This window comes from Lagopus muta, chromosome 6 (assembly GCF_023343835.1).
Source record: "Lagopus muta isolate bLagMut1 chromosome 6, bLagMut1 primary, whole genome shotgun sequence".
NCBI lineage: Eukaryota > Metazoa > Chordata > Aves > Galliformes > Phasianidae > Lagopus > Lagopus muta.
In genome coordinates, this window is record NC_064438.1 from 30,116,123 (window position 1) to 30,137,525 (window position 21,403).

At 32.4% G+C, this 21,403-nt stretch overlaps 1 protein-coding gene across 5 annotated transcripts in view; it reads right to left on the reverse strand.

Moving 5' to 3' along the window:
• Positions 1 to 21,403, reverse strand: part of RYR3 (ryanodine receptor 3) — a 203,729-nt gene that overhangs the window by 109,207 nt on the left and 73,119 nt on the right. For all 5 annotated transcript variants that reach the window (XM_048949520.1, XM_048949521.1, XM_048949522.1 and 2 more), the window contains exons 12-27: positions 20,618 to 20,739; positions 19,591 to 19,759; positions 18,468 to 18,603; positions 16,895 to 16,990; positions 16,109 to 16,227; positions 14,749 to 14,882; positions 13,727 to 13,968; positions 10,239 to 10,431; positions 7,704 to 7,920; positions 7,390 to 7,494; positions 5,949 to 6,052; positions 5,429 to 5,512; positions 3,614 to 3,773; positions 2,205 to 2,352; positions 1,041 to 1,246; positions 35 to 209 (exon numbers count right to left, since the gene is read on the reverse strand). In XM_048949520.1, the coding sequence (XP_048805477.1) occupies positions 35 to 209; positions 1,041 to 1,246; positions 2,205 to 2,352; positions 3,614 to 3,773; positions 5,429 to 5,512; positions 5,949 to 6,052; positions 7,390 to 7,494; positions 7,704 to 7,920; positions 10,239 to 10,431; positions 13,727 to 13,968; positions 14,749 to 14,882; positions 16,109 to 16,227; positions 16,895 to 16,990; positions 18,468 to 18,603; positions 19,591 to 19,759; positions 20,618 to 20,739 (2,410 nt within the window). The remainder of the gene's footprint in view (positions 1 to 34; positions 210 to 1,040; positions 1,247 to 2,204; positions 2,353 to 3,613; positions 3,774 to 5,428; positions 5,513 to 5,948; positions 6,053 to 7,389; positions 7,495 to 7,703; positions 7,921 to 10,238; positions 10,432 to 13,726; positions 13,969 to 14,748; positions 14,883 to 16,108; positions 16,228 to 16,894; positions 16,991 to 18,467; positions 18,604 to 19,590; positions 19,760 to 20,617; positions 20,740 to 21,403) is intronic.

A 21,403-nucleotide genomic window follows, 5' to 3' on the forward strand; every position in this document is an offset into this window, starting at 1 on the left:
CCTCATAGGCACACAAATATAAAAAGAAAATTACCGCTTTCTATTCCAAAGTCAGCAAATGCAAGTTCTGAACCTTTACTGGTTATAAGCAACTCCCCATTCAGAGTAAAAATAATTGATTTGTCATCCAAGTTTATCATGCATCCAACCACATCTCCTGGTTGCCAACTTCGTCCAAAAAACCCACTGCCTTGATGCCAACGCTGGCCCTAAAAAAAAAATTTTAAAAATTAAAAAAAGGGTATATAAACAACACGCTAAAATTGAAAAATAAACAATTTCAGAGAAGAGAGATCAAAAGAGAATAAAATAGTCAAGACTAGAAATGCTTTAAGTGTTTTTATAGACAGCTAAAATACTTAGTGAATAAAGGTTTCTAATTTATTTATAACAACAACTTGGTCTCAATATCCTCATTAAGCAATAATGAAATTCTACTCTTAATTTTATTTTTTTTTTTAAGCTTTGAAGTTCTCAAACTAACTTTCTAGAAGGATTGATTGATGGCTTTCAGGTAATTAAACTAATTAATATCTTAGTTATTTCATTTAAACAATCTAAGGAACTGTAACTTCATAAACGTGTAAACAGTGATTTGGAATCTGAATAAAAATCAGTGTTCATTGGCACTGCATGTGTCATTAGTGCAGTGTCATTATCATCTTTCAGGCACTTTAAGAAAGCTAGTACAAAAAGCAGAAACGACATAAAAAATACAACTGTGGTCCAGTCTTTGAAGAAACTTAGGTTTGGTTTTTTGAATTACCACTTGAAATGAATGGTGAATTATGTTTATGCTTACAACAGACTTCCTTACTTTGATGATATATCCTAGGAAGATAGACATAAAACAACATACATTGTTACCATAATTACAATGACCTGAACCAAAATGCAGGTACTATAAAGCAGAGGCCTGAGGTATCATTTAAGAATGAAAAATATTCCAGTAGTTGGAGTATGCAGGGGAAAGCCATATTGCCATTTTCTGCTCAGGTTGTTAATAGCTAAAAATAATAAAAGGGTGAGAATGCACTGACTTTGCTTCCTTCAAAAACAAATGCTTGGTCATCAGCTCCCAGTTCAATGTCAGGTCGACAGCCTGGCCTGGCCCAGCCAACGCGCATATCTCCACCTGTTACAGCTTCAAATTCAAAATACCACTTTCCAGACTTCACTGCATAAGACTGTTCTACTCTGAAAAAACGTATCTTGTCAATGCTGACTTTTTCCAGTGTTTGGTCAGCTGTAAAAAAATCAAAATAAAACACTCCATAATTAGGCAATATTGTATACATCACTGTTTATCTTTTCAATCTGTATCCACTGTTTCCTATTTCTGAAAATAGCCATTATCTACCTCAGCAAGTTTAAGAACCTTCATAGTAAGTGTTAGAAACAGAAGAAAAATAATCAGAATAATACACAGGCTAACACATTTTAATTCTATACAGGATGAGTGCCTATCCACTATTTAAAATAAAAAAAAAATTACATGTCTGTCACTCTATGCAGAAGCTACAAACATATAACTCACTGGAGATGACCTTAGAAATGTAGCCTTCAATCTAATGGAAAAATCCAAGAAAAATGTAGTTAAAAGTGCTTACAATCTTCTTTAGTAAAAATATTAATAAAATAAGCAATCTATGTAGCTTATGTATTTAAGAATTTACATTTCGAAAAATATTTAATACAATACTTTTACCTTTATTATATTAAAAATACTAGTAAATTGCTCTTAACAACTTACAGCTGCAGTCTAGAAAATGAAGTGCAGCATCTGATTATTTTTCAAATGCCTTCCTAGTTTTCAGTAAGCATAAATGTATTTCAAGCTTTTCATTCATCATGAAGAAACAGGAAAGGATGAATTGTCTTAGGAAAATCACTTAATTTCAGAACGTTTTAAGCAGCAATTTCCAAATGAAATCTGTCTACATGCACTCTAGCTTTTCTCCAATCTAAAAATTATCAAAATTTAATACTTATCCTACAATCAGTGAAAACCAATATTAAATAAGCATAACTTCATCATACACAAGACACTCAAAATGTACATTTTCACCTTTTATTCACATCAGCAGCGAATATGAACTACTAGTATCTTATACATTTTATGTTTTGCCTATCTATTCCAACGTCTCAAGTTTCCCAGCACTGAGAGGAAATAAAAGGTCATGATTCTTACTGAATGTACATACCTATTTCTTGATCAGGTGGCTCAACATTATAACCATAGCCTGCAAAGGTCCTAACAGCTTCACGGAGGCTATCTCTGTTTGATTTTTTAGTACGTTCATCTAGTAATGCATATGGCACTAGCCGAGGATTACGTTTGTTCTTAAGATCCTAAAAGGAGTTACAAAAACAACAAAATCATATATAAACATGATTAAGAATGCATACAATGAGACAGATAATTGTCTAAAATACTGCTAGGATTACAGGAAAGAAACAATATTAATGAACAAAAGTTATACAAATTGAAGTAGGAAGACTATTAAACCCAGTTGTGAAAGATGTTAAAAATGTAAAGACAAGGCTACAAGAGAAGTATGCAAATATATACTCTCGCATGAGGTTCAGAAAGGATGTCAGGATAAAGTTCTTTATTGAGAAGGTGGTTGGGCATTGGCACAGGTTCCTCAGGGGAATGGTCAAGGCACCAAGCCCGTCAGAGTTCAAGACGACTTTGGACAGTATTCTCAGAAATGTGGTTTGAATTTTGGGTGCTGTGAGTTGGACTTCTTGTGGGTCTCTGGAGATATTAGTTAACATTGAACTGAACATGAGCCAGCATTGTCCCCAGTGGCCAAGAAAGCCAATGGCTTGTATCAGAAATAGTATTTGCCAGCAGGAGCAGGAAACTGATTGTTCCTCTGTACTCAGCTCTGGTGAGACCCCACCTTGAGTACTGTACTCAGTTTGCGGCCCCTCTCTACAAGAAAGACATCAAGGCCCTGGAGCATATCCAGAAAAGGACAACAAAGCAGTGACATGTCTGGAGCACAAGTTTTATGGGGAGTGGCCAAAGGGACTAGGAGCCTCTGGAGAAAGAGAGGCTTAGGGGAGACCTTGCTGCTCTCTACTACTATCTGAAAGGTAGCTGTGATGAGGTGGGGATTGATCTCTTCTCCTGTGTAACTAGCGATAGAATGAGAAGGGATGGCTTCAAGTTCTGCCAGGGGAGAATGAGGTTGGATGTCAGGAAAAATTTATTCTCCAAAAGAGTGATCAGGCACTGGAATGGGGCTGCTTAGGGGTGTGGATAAGTCACCATCCCTGGAGGTGTTCAAGAAAAGGGTAGATGTCACACTGACTAACTTGATCTAGAGTAGTCCCAGGCATGAATTGATAGTTGCACTAGACGATCTTAGTGGTTTTTCCAACCCTAATGATTCTATGATTCTTTAAACTGAGGATATTTGATGATTCTCATAGCCTGCAGCCCCACAGGCCTGGCAATCTATTCTTCTCCTGCTCCTTCACTTTTTTCATACTTCCCTAAGCATTCAGTATTTAACCTGTTATTTAAAATTCCCAACTGGTGTTCTAGAAAACAAAATTCTACATTTTTTACTTACTCCAAATGTGTCTAAAACGCCCTCACCTGCTGAATGCCATAGGTCCATCCTTGCTTTATTCTGTCTTTTGCCCAGACATTATGTGCATTTTCTGCTAGTTTGTCAACTAGAAATTCTTGAGAAGGTAACAATTTCACTTCAGAAAGATCAAGAGGGGCAGGTTTATAACCATTTGACATGATATAACTGCAAGTCAACATGGAAAAACAGAAAGATATCTCACTGATCACATTTTAAAAAATTTTTGTGCAATATTAACAGAGAGCAATTTACTTTCTTACTTCACTTTTTCCACTTTCCTGTTTCTTTGTAAAAACCCTGCTTTGCACTTGGCCATTAAGAAGAACAAAAAACATAGCAGTGTCTCATTTTCTAACTACTTATACGCTATCTAATTAAATGTGATCCAGCTCTGCATGTGGGTGCTTAAAACAGTTGCTACGAAAATAAGAAACTGCTATTAAATGACTTCATTATGAAATATGATGTTTTTGATAGACACCAGTAGGCCACATTTCCATTCTTTCAAAAGAACAAAACATATTTTAACTATTCTTCCCATTCTTCTACTGATTAGTAGGTTTAGTAGACTTTTAGTAGTAGATATCCTCCCTCCTCAAGTGTTTCACATAGTATATAGAGCACACTGCTATTTTAAATATATGCAGATATTCTCTTGCTCCAACTAGGTAACTCATGCAGGCAGTATGTATTTTAACAAGAGTCAGAAAATGATTACAAGATTTTTTGTTCCGTTATTGAAGAAAATAGTATCAAAAAAGTATTATGACAGAATGCCTGTAGTATGAACAATGGGAAAGGTTATTTTCCTTGCATATATATATATACACAATATATATAATTTTTTTTTTTTTTTTTTTTTTAACAAAAGCCATCAAATGAATCAATATCATCATCTCCCATCTCATAAAACTATCTTACTACTCAGTTTAAAAACCTAAATTTATCATGGAAAATGTTTCAGAAAAAAAGACACCTTGTGAGATGAAAAACTAATGAGAAAATCTAATGTGGTAGGTATTCAGATTGCTGTTGCTGCCTTCAAATTTTGTTGAAGGACCTTAACCTTTCCTAGAAGGATTACAGAATTCCCTCAGGCAAGTCTAAAAAGCAGATACAATGCTGAATCCATTTTTACTGCTCTTGAGGTGACTGCTACTGATTACTTATTATAGCCATTATTAGTTTCCTGATTGCCATAAGTTAGCAACCAACTAAAAACTGAAGTAAAAAAAGATTGTAATTTGTGCCATAATCTACACATGTACATTTTTAAAACACGTGCAGCATTTTACAACTGTCACTTTCTGATTTTTTAACTCTTGTTCTTTCTGTTTGCACAGAATTGACCAAATCTTTTAAGAGATGTATTAGTAATGTCTCTGAAATGTAAATATGTTGAATAAACACTTTCTTGGAAGGCAGGAAAAGGAGGTGTAAATTGAAACTACTAATTAGAGGCAAAGGGTACTAACTTTTTCAAGTAGATCTATTTGCCACCTTATATTATGCATGCTCTGCTTTGCTAGGTGATAGAAAAGCCCTGAAACATTGTTTTCAACTTTGGAACATCTATTCAAAAATCATGTAACTGTTACAATGCATGCAATTATAAGTTTACATAGCTATGGTATGTGAATAACTCTGCAGCACTAAACCACAATCAAAGGCAAATATAATAGAGCAACAGTGGGTTCTGTAAGTCTACAAGGAGCACGTGGTTTATGTCAAGTATTTTTCTTAAAGATGTTACATTATTTTTGCTTGACCAATATCCTATAGTTGGAAATAGTATCTAATAGCTAGTGTAAGGTACATACTTTTTAGGAAGCTTGACTTTTTTAAGATCTTCCTCAGCTTCTGGATTAGCATGAACAATGTGACATCCAAGGGCCAAAAGCGTTCTAATAATATAGAAAAACATCAGTAGTAAAACACAACATTCTAGAGCTGATCCGTTTCACTTTTTCCGTTTTGTTTTTAATATGAATACACAGAATAGTATTTAAAAAAAACATAAAGCCATTCAAAGTAATGGAATTTCAATACTTAATATTTTTAGTTATTAAAAACACCAAATTAAATATGTTAAAAGTTATAAAAGTCTTCCTTGAAAGTTACGCCTCTTCAACTAAAGCCAAAAAGGTTTGGTGCCATTTTCTTTTTCAGTTCTTCATTGAGAAATAACTTTCTAAATTTGTCTAAACATGTTCCTGGAATTTCTAGCAAAATCAATAAGACCACACCTTGATTCTAATGATGTAGCATGTTTTTATATCATACAATAATATAAAATATTTTGAATAAAGGAAAAAATAATCTTTTAAATTCAAAGCTCACTTGAGGGTTTCAGTTGACATTTGTAGATTATAATTCTTCTCTGTCTCAGGTAACTTTGAGAATTCCACAAGACAAGGATGATGCCTTTTGTTATCATCCCGTATCTGCAAGGAAAAAAAAAAAAAAAAGAAAAAAAAAAAAAAAAAAAAGAGTATTTACCTGATACTAAATGAAGAATGAAGCCAAAATCAGACCATTATCAAGAGTTAGAAATCTGCTAATTCTCTGCAATAAATAAAAGAATACAATTTACCTTTACTCAACGACAGTTACTCATTATTACACAAATGAACTCTCCCATGATTGAACTCTCCCTGATTGATTTATAACATACACTCTTAAGAACTAACCAACAAAAAATAGAAAAAAACAGCAATTTCATGGGTTCTGCATAAATACATCAAACACATGAAAGCAAGCCTGCAAACTCGGTGCTTACTACTGCATGCCAGAGCAACCTACAGAGAAATTTTGCATAATGAGCTCTATTATACCCATTCTCATCCAAAAAACTTCAATAATCATTTGGTCATGTTCTCATTTCTTTTTTTTCTGAAATATTAAAGCACTGCATTTTTCTGATATTACTGACAATCTGGATATTTCTGATGGTTACTTAAACAGGCTCTTTTATTCAATGCCGAGTGTTTCTATCCTGGTGGCAACTAGACACCTCATACACAGAAATAATTTTCCATCGCAAAATGCTGATAACGTTAATATGGGCAGTAAAGCTCTAATTTTCAGCAACAATGACATTTTAGCAGATGCTAACAGAGTTCTCAGTGAGAAATGAAAGTAAATTAAACCCATAAGTGGAATAGCAGCAAGGGAAGGAAAATATTCTTTTAAAGTGCGATACAGTTATGATCATACTGCCGTCCTAGTAAATCTCAACTTGAAAAGAAGCCAGAAGAAATAACCTTAAAGCAGAAAGTAATCCTTAGAATTTTGCATTACTAGGGGAAGATACTGATTCTAGTCTAATTGTTGAATTTTGTATAACATTTTGAATGTAATATTTGTTCCCTATCTTTTAACACTTTTTCATTTGATAACACACTTTGGACATCTTATCTTTTTAATCTCCAGCATCAGAGTAACAAAGGAATTTGTTGTGGAGTTACGCACTGCTGGTATGATTTTCAGTAGAATTCCATTTTAGGGTAGTTAGGACATTTCTCAATGAATGTATTTTTTCCACAGTGTCTCCTACCTATAGTGTTAAAATATGTGATTTATTTATAGTGCAAATTTGTCTCCTAATCAGTTGTTAATATAAACATTTCCTACTAGCTTTACATAATCATCTATTATCAGTAGTTTCTTTTTTTATCTAGATGTTTCTAACCACCATTAAACACTCTGTTACAGGTCCCGGTACATTTTTCTGGTAGGCTATTTTACATGTCTGTACGTAGAGAGGTCATTCAAATCATACCTTGCCATATGTCCAGCCCAGTTCTATTTTATTCATTCCCCACAGTTCATGGATATTTTCTGCTAGTTTATCCCTGATCTTTTCAAGATGAAAAGGAAGAGCAATCTAAGAAAAGAATATAACAGTTCCACAAGTAAGAAAAGGCTTTAGTTTGACCAAATCCTGTAATAACAAGATGTATGAGTTTAATTAAATACCGTAAAACATACAAATGACAAATTGTTAAGAAAGATAATAAGTTAGCTTAGCTTCTGAATTGCTAAATTACATGTTAAGAAATATTTTACTATCTTACTACTGGGTATGTAACATACCTGACTGGTGTCTATAGGACAAGGTATAAATGAAGCTTGGGAGAGGAACTGTGTAGTACCCAGCAAGTCTCTCACTCCATCAGAATCTCTCTTATATTCTTTCACTGGTTCCAATTTCATCTTTTCTTTTGGAAGCAAGGCTTCGTAACAGGGGGCATAGCCAGCAGGAGGCAGAAATTTAAACTCTCCATGACGCCCGCCCAGTAAGAAACGAGCTCTGTGCAATTTGCAGTGAAGAGATTATACTTTTAAATAGTTAGCATATACTAACGTTATAAACATATCATTTAGAGATGTAAACATTTGAGTAGCACATATAAAATGGTAGTTTATTTCATGTTTTAATAAGTACAAAAATAAATTACGAAGCATTTCTATTAGCAGATACTGTCAATATTAATGTCATCTACTAACCTTTTTTTGAAGATCCATCTTAGCCAAAGCAAAAATAATTATTCAATCCAGTGTTGTATTGTAAAATAATATATTTCTTATTTAAAATCAAATAGTTATATGAATGAAGTGAAATTTGTATTGCAATTAAATGATCAAGAAAATCTAATTTAACTTCGACTGATAGTCTGAAAATACCATAGGGACCTTTTATGTGCCACTTAAGATTTTTCAAATAACTACTCAGTGGACTCACACAAACAGGTGTTAATAAGAATCCAAAGGATATTGTGAAACAAAAGACACTTAATCATAACAGAGAAATCAAGAAAACAAAATTACACCAAGTGCTACTGAAAATGAGTTTCAAATGAATAGCCAGGATTCCTAATAAATCCATGAAGTTTTCTGTTTCTTTTCAGAGATATACTTTTCATTTAAATTTAAGAACATACCAGGAAAAAAAAAAAAGCCCAAAACAATTCAACTTCATAGTTAGGTCCTCATGTAGGCCAACAATAGAGGTAAACAACCATAACATTTATAAGTGCATGCATTTCTTGTGATGGGATGACCAGAGGTTTACAACTTTTTACTTATAATTCTAGAAATACTAGAACTGTCAGATCAACCTAGTTCATAAACAGTAGATTTCATTAATAATTTTAAAGAGAAGAGATAGAGCATGACACACAAGTTTTCTCAAGCAAGATGTTCATAAGCACAAATAACTGAAACGGTTCAATATCCACAAGAAATATACCTTCCTATACCTTCTAATTTCATTAATAATTTACTTTAAACATTTCAATGATCCCAATGCAGCTCAGTATCTGAGATGACAACTTTGAGTTTAGACCTCTAATCTCCAAGCAGACTGAAATAACTTAAGAATAAAAAGGAGGTCAATTTTATTTTAAGAACTAGAACTCTGACTTTCCAAGTAGGCAAAAGACAAATAAAAAAATGAAAGGAAAAGACTCTCATACAACAGTTTGATGATCACATCCCAGTAAATAGCTTGTTGCTTTCTGTCAATAGGATAAATTTTTCTAAGTTATAACAAACCACTAAATCTCATCTACTCTTTAAGATGGTCTAATTCCTGCTGAGAATTGTTTCCTCTTTGCTCTTTTTCACATTTCCCTAAGCTTCCACACAGGCTGCAACAGTCCTAATTCTGCAGAATCTCTTTTAATATCCGGATCACTAAAAGCATGGCTTTTTATCTCATTTTAAAAGAAATGTTCATATCTTTCATTTTGAAAAGCATGCTTCAAGTTTACCTGACCTTAGAACCCTCCTGAAAATCAAATATATGTAAAAAAAAATTAACTCCTAGGCTCAGCCTACAAAAGATGAAAGTTTCAATCTTTCATACTGAAAAATTCTTCTTTATTTTGTGTACAGCTTTTCTTCCTACAATTGCTGCCTGTTAGTATCAGCAATAAATATGCTACAGAGGAACAGAAATTGCTCATATTAGAACAAACAGTGAATGCAAGGGCTACTCTTATCAATGTATTGGCTCTGTCAATACAACCATTTTGGCCACTGAAGTGCAACGACAACTTCAGATTTTCTGCTAGATTTATCTCACTATTTAACTTTAAATTCTGATTTTTTTTTTTAGATTTCTATTTCATTGTTTTAGCTATAAAACAGGTGAGAAATGGGCAACATCAATAAGAAGAGTGCTGCTTCACACCAGAGCATGAGTTCCCTATTGTGAATATGGTATCAGTTTTACTAATGGTTTAGTGGGTTTTTTTTTCTTTTTTTTTTTTCAACCTCCTGCTGAGAATGCTGAATGGAATTTTTAATTAGTGTCAAATAAGGTGCTGTGTTTCTAATGTGCTTTTTTTTCCACTGATAATTGGAATGAGACAAAATTAATTTCCCCTAAGTCACCAAATACCCATAATAGTAACAATGTTCAGACACTGTAACTTGGTCAGGTTACAAATAAGCTCAACATTTCACCCTAAAGTGAAATCATCCCTGATAAAATCAATACTTTCCTGCCTCCTTCCTAGCTGATAGTTTGCAGAACAGAAAAAAAATTGCATAGATTTTATATAAAATCAGATAACATTATTTTGTGAAAAAATCCTAAAAGAAGAACAATTAACTAGTACTTACTTTACACCTGCTGATAAGCTTACAACAGGGAAGAAAAACCCTTCAGTACAGAAGTTCTCAAACATTCCTTGTACAGGCTGACCATTAATGCGGAATGAAATGCTGGGCACACCTAAATCCAAGCAGCAGCTAACTACATCATCAGATGACAGCAAATGTTGATTGACAGATGCCACAGCTCTGGGTACTCGACCTAGAATGAAAATAATCAAGTAACCAGAATTTGCATTTAAGAATGCATGCATTCCTAAATGCATTTAAGAATGAAGTGATAAATATATTTAGTGAAAGACATCAAGATTTTGTTTTCAGACACAAAGACATGATCTTGCCCTCATGTGTTTTATGAATTGTTCTGCTTTCAAAAACAGAGAATGAATTAAGATTGTTCAAACCAGTGCAGCAGAGCAGTGCATGAACTGAGTAAAGCACTTGAGGTCTCTGACACCATTCAGAAGGCAGAATATGCACAGCTGAAATCATTTTAGTTCCTGCTGTAACCTGATGCAAGATTATTTAGACAAAGTAAATTATGCACCCTGTTTTGTTAAAACTGACATTGATATACTTCTCTCTTGGAGTATACTCCCAAGTGAAGTGCAACAGCCGATGTTTTGGAATAATATTTGTCCCTTTGTTCCCTTCCAGTCTCCTGTTTGATTACCATACACCTGGAGCTTATATTAGACTTCATCTGGACCATCTATTATCAAGCACTACCTTGATTTAGTGTAGCATGTAGTGTTCTCCTGAGCAACCAGCCTATAACATTACACTTATGAACAGGATAAATAGTTTCAGAATCAATCCAAGTAGAAAGCAACATTAGTAGAAAAAAATAAACAAAACAACAAAACAATTGTTTATGGAAAAAAAAGTGTTGTTTAATCTGGTGTACTGATAAACTCATTTAACTAAGCATCTTTTGAATACTGCATTCAAATAGACTACAAGTGTTAACTACATGGGCAAGATTAGCTTGCATTTCAAGTTGTGTTTATTGGACCTGGTATTATGGCCTAACATATTATTGTAATTCCATTAGCACTTAATTTTGCATTAATGATTTACTGAACTACTGCATACACCTTTCAACTTACCTCCTCTCTCTCCTCTTCTCCCAACTCAGCCCTCCCTCCGAAAAAAAAGATTAATATGTACATAGAGATATTTTTTTACACAAAAAACCCATGCAAGGATTTTGCAAATTTATTTGCTAAACTGTTAAATCAGCCTGGGTCTACAAACTGCACATTTACTTCAGATTTTTTAAAGAATTTTGAACAAGTTTTAAGTATTATTTTTATTTTTTAAACAGGATCATACAGAGAGCTAAAACCCTACGTAAAACAAAATGTTAAGTGCCCTCCAAAACAAAACTCTGCAATCTTAATTGAATGTTTGAACATTCCAGAGAAAGGGTAAACAGAACTTTTTATCCATGTCTCATTCTTGGAAATGAATTTAGTTTTCAACTCAAATTTATCTTGAAGCAGACACACTCTGAAAAATAATTTATGATTATTAGAAGGTGTAAGCAAGAGAAAATGCAATCCTAGATAATAATAACACAATGTTAATGAACACTGGTATATAAACACGGTCAAGTTTATCATACATCTTAAGTACAGATCACAGTCACCAGGGCTCTCACACTGCTTTATGGCATTATAAGAGTAAGTATGGACAGTCTTAGAGAAATTCTAGCAACTGTTACACTTTCTACCGATTTCTTTGTCCTTTCATTGCTTTCTCAGAAGAGACAGTAACTGACATAATCTGGGATATATAATTCTGTAATTAAATATTTTCTTGTAGCCCTATGTGATATTGCTTTTCTGAAATACAATTTATTTAGATAGTATGTTAGGAAAATTAAGAAATTAAAAATGACTGCTATTATGCTTCCATGTTGCCATTTTATTCTTAGAATTAGATACCTGTTGTTTCTATGGCACTATACACTGACAAGGTCAATATGCTCTGTTCTGTAAGATACCTGTTTGCTTATAAAGAGTATACTCTAGTTCCCTTTCCATGGAGTTTAAGGAGTGAAGGACCATTTAAAAAACAAAAACAAACAAGATACTTCCAAAGCCTGTTTTCCAGTTAACTGCACACACCACAGGACATTCTTTAAAGCATCTGTAGAAGTTTCTTCTACTTTCTATTTTTTCCTGAACGCTTAATCTAAAGCGTGCGTTATTACAAATTTAGTCAATCTGCAACACCCCAGATGATCCCTCCCGTAAACACTTATTGCTCTTCCAGAGCTCTCACTCGCATCTAGCTGACTGCAATGTGCAGTCAAGTCCACTTACCTGTTAATTCACCACATTATCATCTACAATCTGCATAAGCAAAGAATGGCTATTAAGACGACAAATGTAATGTCACTGATACTTAAGAGAGCAAAAAAAATACAACATTGCTGCAATCCACTAACCTCTTTTATATATATATATATATATAATAATATATAATATATTATATATTATATATTAAATAATATATAATATATATATTTATATATATTATATATATATAATAATAATGTATATATTATTATATATATATAATTATATATATATTATAATATATAATATATTATATATTATGTATATATTATAATATATATATATTATAATATATAATATATTATATATTATGTATATATTATAATATATATATTTTTATATAAATATATATATATATTTTTATATATATATATATTTTTATATATATATATATTTTATATATATATATATATATATATATATATAAAAAAAACTGCTATAAAAAGCAGTTAATCACTTCACTGCAATACAAACCGTATCTTAGATATTAAAAAGCATTTATAGAAAATTTGAGTTTTCTCTGCTAGGACTGTTTTCGCTCAAGTGTTCAATGTAAAATGTTATTTTCAAAGATCATCAGTACAGGTTTTAATCTGATGTTGCACCACTGCAATTTATATTCTAAAACCAGCAGAAATAGGAAATACTGCATGGTAATTTCTAATTGCCAGAATTATCTTTTATGAATTGATTTACCAAAATCTAAATTCAGTTTATTCATCATACGTGTAAGGATAATGTCATTTAACTTCAGCTGTAGGTGCAAAGTGAACAAGTATGACTCTGTGTAGATCCATCCATAATGAATTTATCTAAGATAAGTACATCCACCAATTTTTAACAGATACACTTAAATCTTGATCTAGAGAACACCATTTTTATATTAAAATCATGAAAATAAAAACCATCTGCTAAACAGCCCAGCTGGCATTACTCAGTACTAAAATCTCAGAAAAGCAGTCTGACCTAAAAAATTCTAAATTCACAGTATTCTGAAGTTCTGAATACAGCTCACTATAGATCAGTATGCTGTGTATGCACATACACGCATGTATGCACTTAAAAGGTACTGAGAATACAGGTTGGTAATCCCTGAATACAAGAATAAATGGGACTGAACAAAGTACTTACCAGACCACAGATGAAGGCCATCAAAACCAAAAGAGTATAGGTCATCTCCAACACCATTGCCACCCCATCCTTCTCCACCTCCAGGATAGGGGGCATAACCTGAAGTAGACGCCCAGCCAACCCGTAAATGGGTGGGTTCTGCCGTCAAGAATGGATCAACCTGATCAATTATTAATTCAAAGTACCACTTCTTGTATTGTGCAGAGCCCTCAGCAACACCCAAAAATATGTTTGGCCTTATGCTAAAATAAGAAAACATAATCCAGTTAGTGTAATACATTAAATGTGGCACATGAGTTATATTGTTGTATAATAGTCAAATTCACTTCACCAATCTTACAATTATAGAATGGCTTGGGTTGGAAGGGACATCAAGGACCATCAGGTATCAATCCCCCTGTTGCAGGTAAGGTTGCCAGCTGCTACATCATGTACTAGATCAGACTGCCCAGGGCCCCAACCAACCTGGCCTTAAACATCTCCAGGGATGAGGCATTCACAACCTCTCAGGGCAACTTCTTTATAAATACTACATGTCACTATTTATAGTATATGTATTATGTATATAACTTACACCTAAATATTATGTAAGTGTAGATTTCCACATTTTGCTTATAGCATTTGATTTGAGATAGCACTTCATTAGTTAGACAGCTAGGAAATAAAATGTCTCTTAAAACACACACAATATGTTTACATATGCCATCATAATTATTATATAAAGTCATACTCTGTTTTGAGTGAGAAATAAGCAACTTTCACCTTTCCATTTAATGTCAAAACAGATCTCAAAATCAATTAACAATCAAAATAAATTAACAATTCTCATTTGAACATGGTTGCCAGGACAACTGCCTTATCTCAGTGAAAATGGATTTTTAAGAATATATAAGCATATCTTAAAGTCTGTGTCTCAATATTGAAAACTGCAGAACATTTCTCAGGTTAAAGGATTTTCTACAACTATAGAAAACATTTAAGTTCATTCTCTTCTAATATAATAATGAACTATTTCACAATACCTTGTCACATCATTAATCAAACGTGTTTGCAAAAGTAAGTCTCTTCTTGGCAGTAGATTGTCACAGATCAAGTTTTGATTGGCACGAACTGCAACTCCATTACAGACACAAAGAGAGCAAAGCACATCAAGAACCTGAAAGAGGAAATCAAAAGAAAGTTGGATAATGGTTTTTATTGTACATGCTGTAATTCAGCTGTTAATTTATATTCAGAATATATCTAAGGGAAGGAATATAGTAGAAATTATCTTTTTTTTTTTTCCTAAATACAGATTGCATATAGTCTATAATACTTGTGGATAGCAAAAAATTTGTGAATGCATTCAGAACACAGGGTTTGCAAAATGCCTCAAATAAAGATTTGAGATTTTGTAGTTTGTTTTCTAGTATAAAAAAGCAAGGACAATACAGATGCATGTCACCATTCTTCAATATATTTTCTATTCCATCTCATTAAAAATTTCAAAGGTAAAATTAAATACTTTGAGAAATTTACTGTGGTACAAAGAACTTCCTGAGCTGCAATTCTCAGATTGTTTATGATTCTGTTATCAAAACATGCTTTTAATATGATAAATAATCCACATGGAGTTCAAAAAATAAAACATTTAGAAGAATTCATTATAAAGCAAAACAGCTTAAGAAATATCTAAAACTTTTTTTTTTTTTTTTTTTTTTTGGTAAGAAATTGACATACTTGTCTGAGAAATTAATGGTTACAACACAATTGACAGTGGGCAAAACCCTTTAAAAGTGAGAACATAGTAACACAGTGCTTAATACTGAGGGACACAACATTCTCATTACAAACAAACAATCCAGAGATTGGATTCTCTAAGATGCATCTAAAGATGCATTTGAGCTTTGGTATGCCATCACAGAGATGATGATAGAATGGGGTAAAGTGTCATAGACCACCCCCAAGGCACAGCATCAAGTTTACACTGACTTTGGAAACTCCTGCCCAACATAAGCAGATGCAGAACAGAACATTTGTGTCAGTCATTCTTATTCTCTGAGTAGGTCTGCAGAACTCTGGGTCACAAAGCAGGGTTTACTCTGTCCAGGTGCTAACAGAAACCAGCTAATAAAAAAAAATCAGAGATACAACTAGTTTTGACTGATATTTTGATTGATATTTCTTAATTACCTATGATCATGTAGGCATATTTGCCCTACTTGAAACAGCAGAACAATTACATACATTTCTTTTTTAAATCTCAACAAAGCAATGTTGTAGACATACTTCAACTTTATTTGTTTAAAGGTGCTAGTACTACTTATCTCAAGTAGACGTTTCCCTGATTATTTTATTTTTTCCCTCCAACTACCAAAACAACCTTAGTTTCTCCAAACATACCTTGTAATTGCGCCCATGCTTGTCCAACAGTGAAATAATAGATTTTATATGCTCCTCAGCTATAACATTTAAAGCTTCTGGGCTTTCAATCAAGATACAGTGCAACACTTCCAAAATACCTGAATAAAGATCACAGTAATAATGTTGTCATTAATCATCTTCAGAACTAAACACTGTCCAAAAACTCAATAAATAGCAGAGTATCTTAAGAGATAATCTCTTCTACAGTCTAAAAAGAGAATAAAACCACTTGTTACTGATATGACTATGATGTGAAGTATGAAGATATGAAGACATAAATGCATTATGAAGCACTTACTAGTGCTTTCACTTGAAAATAGACACAATTTAAAGAGAAAATGCAAGTATAAATTCTTCGTTTCAGTAAGAGAGATAAAGGTATTACCGGGGAAAATGGCATCATTTGATTTTTTTTTTAACATCTCATACAAAAAGAAATTTCTATGTTTATGTTATTTGCATTTGTATCTACAAGCAACTCTGTTCTTATCTGATAGTAATGAGAAAGTAGTCTGATACTAACCAGTCTGATTGGATGTGATACTGCACATACCAAATGAATGAAACACAAAACTGTTTAAATATAACACTTTGCTCATTTAAAAAACAAACAAACAAACAAACAGTAGAGATACAGAGATTTGTGCACTTTTTTTCTTTTTTCTCTAATGCATGCTATTTTCAAGCAAAATTACTCTGATGACTACTCAAGCATGGCACCTGTGAAAGTTGTATTGATTGTTAATTCACACTGATAACTCTTACCTGAGGAAGATTCTAATCTGTCCAATTTGCTTATTAGCCAATCAAGGTTACTGGAAAACTGAGTACAATTGTTTCTGTTGCCACGAATGAGAGCAGCTAAAAAAACCCACACAAGACATAATTTTGAAACAGTAGATTTCTTTTTCAAAATCACCAATGTTGATCATATGTATCTCTACACTTCCATAATAACTTAACAAACAATCTAACATACCTTAAAGGTGATAATAATCTAAGTGCGATATTAACAAATAATTAAGATTTTCATTTGAGTATCAACAACAAGCATAACATCTAACGAGCATGAAGCTTTTTTTTTTTTTCAGTTCACAGAAGCTCTACTGAGAAAAGCAGAATTACACTCCTACCATTGGTCAGTAATAGAAATTATTTAACACCCTTATTTCATGCAACTATCAACATATTAGAATTGATATAGAATTTGATATAGAATTGACAGCTTTCAGTCTTCAGAAGCATAGAACACAGTGCTATTTGAAACTTCATTACTAGTTGAGTATTCTAAGCAATTGAGAATTTTTTCTTCTAGAAGTTATTACTGATCATAGAAATAAAACAAAGAAATAAAACAAATAGCATTTTGTAGATAACCAAAAATTTTTGTTTTGAAGAATTAATATTCTGCAGAATTTCTGCAGAAGAAAATCAAGACAACATCAGAAAAGTACTACAAAGAACAAAGGTTTTTTTTTTTTGTTTTACAAAATAATTTTCTTTGAACTTTTAAAATCGCACTACAATTCAGACAATAATATTTCATTACTTTCTTAAGCGATTAAAAGACTTCAACAGAAACAGCTTACTTACTGAGCTACTCATGTTTCTTGTGAATCTCACATTCCAAAGCTTGATTCCTACTTTGTTTTATTCTTGTTTTAACTCTTGTTTATTTTACTTCAGACTGTTTTTTCAATAAATTGAAATGCATCTAAAACTCTACCAGAAGACAAGATTCTCCTATATGAGGAAGTTAACAGATGCACGTACTTCTCTGCCATAGAGTTTTGGTCCTTTTGTAACACCAGAGCAGCTTGTTCTAGAAAGCTTGGCATTGAAATTGAAAATGATATTTTTTATTTGATGTAATTATTTTTATTAATACTAAGCCTCAAGTGAAAAAATGGATTCTATAAAACTATGAATTCTGAATATTACTTTTGAGTTTCTCTTCATCTTCATAAACAGAAAACATTTTTTAGTTTTTCTAAATATTTGAAATAATAATTCATGTCAGCTCACATACCACAAGTAATAATAATGAAAAAAACATGAATTTGGCATGTTGCATCAATTTATTTTTCTAGCTGGAATTTAATTTTTCCATCGTAACAATGCTCAACAACCTCTATTTTCTGCAATTTGAGTCACTAAGTACATGGAAGAAATTCTACAACTTATGTGACAGAATGAAAAGCATACAAAATATTCTTTGGCAGTGAAGCAGTGAGTAGAATACATATCCTATATCCTGTACATACATACATACATACATATATATATATACATATATATATATATATTTAACTTACTTTTTTTTAATTGAAGAACTTACCAAGCAGTTCATAAAGGAGATTTAAAATTTCTTTCCATGCTGTACTGTTTTCTTCTCTTGCAATTTCTGCGAAATGAGCTGCACTGTTGTAGTCATTTAAACGATCAATGCAATTCAAAACTAGTGCCAGCATTCCCTAGACACACATAAGAGAGAGGAAAGTCATCTTCATGTGAAAGAAGAGTAGGTTGTCCTTTTGACAATTTTTTTTTTTTAACTGTATATGTAAAAGCACAATCCTTGTTTAAAAAACAAACAAACAAACAAGAAAACTGTGCTTACAAGATCAGAACGCGTATTTTCCTAAGTCAAAATTCCCTATGTTGGAGAAGGATTTTATACCACCCCTTTCTGTGCTGAGAGTATAAGGGGTAAGGAAAAAACAAAGCTGACAATAAAGGTTTTTACAATTTTTGAGAATATTTATTTTATACATAGTATCGTCCTTATATAGAAAAAAAAAGTCTATACACAAAGGAATTTTATTTGATTAACAAGGGTGGAAATTTTGCTAGTCAATAAAATATCTGTAAAATAAGTTAAAACACTAGAACAAATTTTTAACTTTAGTTTGATTCTTGACTGAAATGGTACTGAAAACTTGCAGTGTGTCTCCAAATTTGAAAAGAAACAACTTTCTTTTCAGAAAGTAGCAATTCTACAATTACGTAACACACATCCTCTAAAAGTAGTCTTCTCCCATCTTCTACACATTAAAATTTCTTGTTTCATGCCCTGGTGGACAAGACATCAGAAATAACATCTATGACTCATCTAACTTTTATTATTCATTTCAGGCATCCAGCACGTGTACATATGCAGGAAAAAAATATATTCTTAAACACAGTATTTCTGTTAATGCTGATTAAGGATGCCTATAAGTATTAAGATCAAATTTTATTAGACAGAGTTTGTGGCTTATACAAAGTGTTTAGGTGAAAATTACAGAACAGCAAGTTATTATATGGTGTTACAGTCTTACTATATACGCATAAACTATGTAACCATTCGTTTTAACCGTAACGTTATAACCATTATAAACCATACATGTTAAGATCTCTCTGAACATTTGTGACACTGCATACATAGAATTAATGTAACGTAACAAGTTATCTCTCTCTACCTCATCTTTGAATAGGTTTTGTCTGTTTTTGAGGGACCGAAGCTTGTTTTGCTTATCTTCATGTTCCAGGTCTTCTCCAGGAGGCTGGAAGTACTTGATCAGGTCTTGCAGAGTCTGAGCCATCTCCTCAACAGGCAGGGCAATGGGTGATAGTGTTCTGTTGTTCCCACTAAGGAAAAAAAATCAAATAATAGTTACTGTCTCTCTACTAATATGCTCCCACACACTTTCAATATCCTTAAATCTATTTCACTGAGTATGAACGTATTGGTTTAAACAAATGACATAGGAATGCTCACATAATCATCTATATGACAGAAATGAGTGAAGAAGTTGTTATTTTTCTCTTCTCAGAAGAAGTTCAGCCTTTTGCCCTAACTGCTCTTACTGTGTGTAATATGTGACACAGCATAAGGTTCATGAAAGAAGCCTGCCCCTTTGGTCTGCAAGTCTTCCAGGTAACCACCAAGGTGACAGAAAATTCAACAGGATGGGTAACTAAAAAGGTACAAATAAAATGTTGCTGCCAAGATGTTGAAAAAAAATAAGATGAATTCTCTTCAGAGATCTATTTCGTATTTCCTTTTACTGTTCATTTGCAAGGACTTGGAGCTTTTAGTAGTAACCATCTACTAACCATCTTCAAATGGTTTGACAAATGTGAATACAGTTAAATGCAGTATTTTGTTTACCAAGAAATGTACAAAAATCCTTTTCAGAATATTCTCAATTTCTAGCTACTGTAGAATCCTTACTGGTATAATTTAGATATTGTAACATCTATTCTTTAAACTAGATTATGGCCCAGTTTATGTCTGGCTTTAAGGTACATCTAAAGGATTTTCATTAAGCTGAGATTTATCTATTTAATAGCAATAATTATCAAAATGACAAAGTTTAAAAAAAATCATTTTTCTAAATACAAATATTTGGAAAAAGGAAATAAGAATTTTGTTAGAGACATTCTTCTCATTTCAGAATACCTACAACAAACAAAAAATATTGTATACAAGATGATAACAACTACCTTATAAACTGGCTGAATAAGCTTGTAGTATTGCGAATGATTCGAGCAGCTTGTGATTCTTCATGCTGACATCTTTGTAAGGTTAGACCATCATCCATATGACCTTCCTGGTGTAATATAACCTATTGAACGACAATAATGACCACAACCATGATTTTAAAAATCTTTGATGCTTTCAAGTTCTTTTTCATAATAAATTTTTTTTACATATTGTACTGAAAACATTATAGACATATAGTAGTAGCTACTGCTTGGTTCTCACTTTACCTGAATATCTATTTATTAAATATAAATTTGTCAGTTTCAAATAAGAGTTATTCAGAGATTACATTTTTATGTACCTTCATACTCCTGAAATCTGCTAAGTTTATATACTTATTTTCCATTTGAAAGAATGCCATTATTTCTACATTCTGAGTGTCAGGGAAAGACACTGTTAAAGTGTCTTTACTACTTAAAGCTTAATCCACTACAAGATTAATGCACAAGAAGATTACTAACAAAGAAATCAAGCTGTATCGATAAACATAATTACAACACAGCTAAAGAAGTGACAACATTTACTATTAACTGTTCATCTAACTATTCTCTACACATTATGTTGGATTCTTAACAGAACCAGACTTAAAGCAATAGCAGACATCTTTTCAATTTTCCCTTCAACTAAATATCCAATATTCCTCAAAATTCTGGCAAAATTTTAGACAACTCACTAAAATAAGCCTTGATCATTTTGAATCATTAAAATTCTATACTACTTTTGTAAGAATGAAATACGAGCTCTGT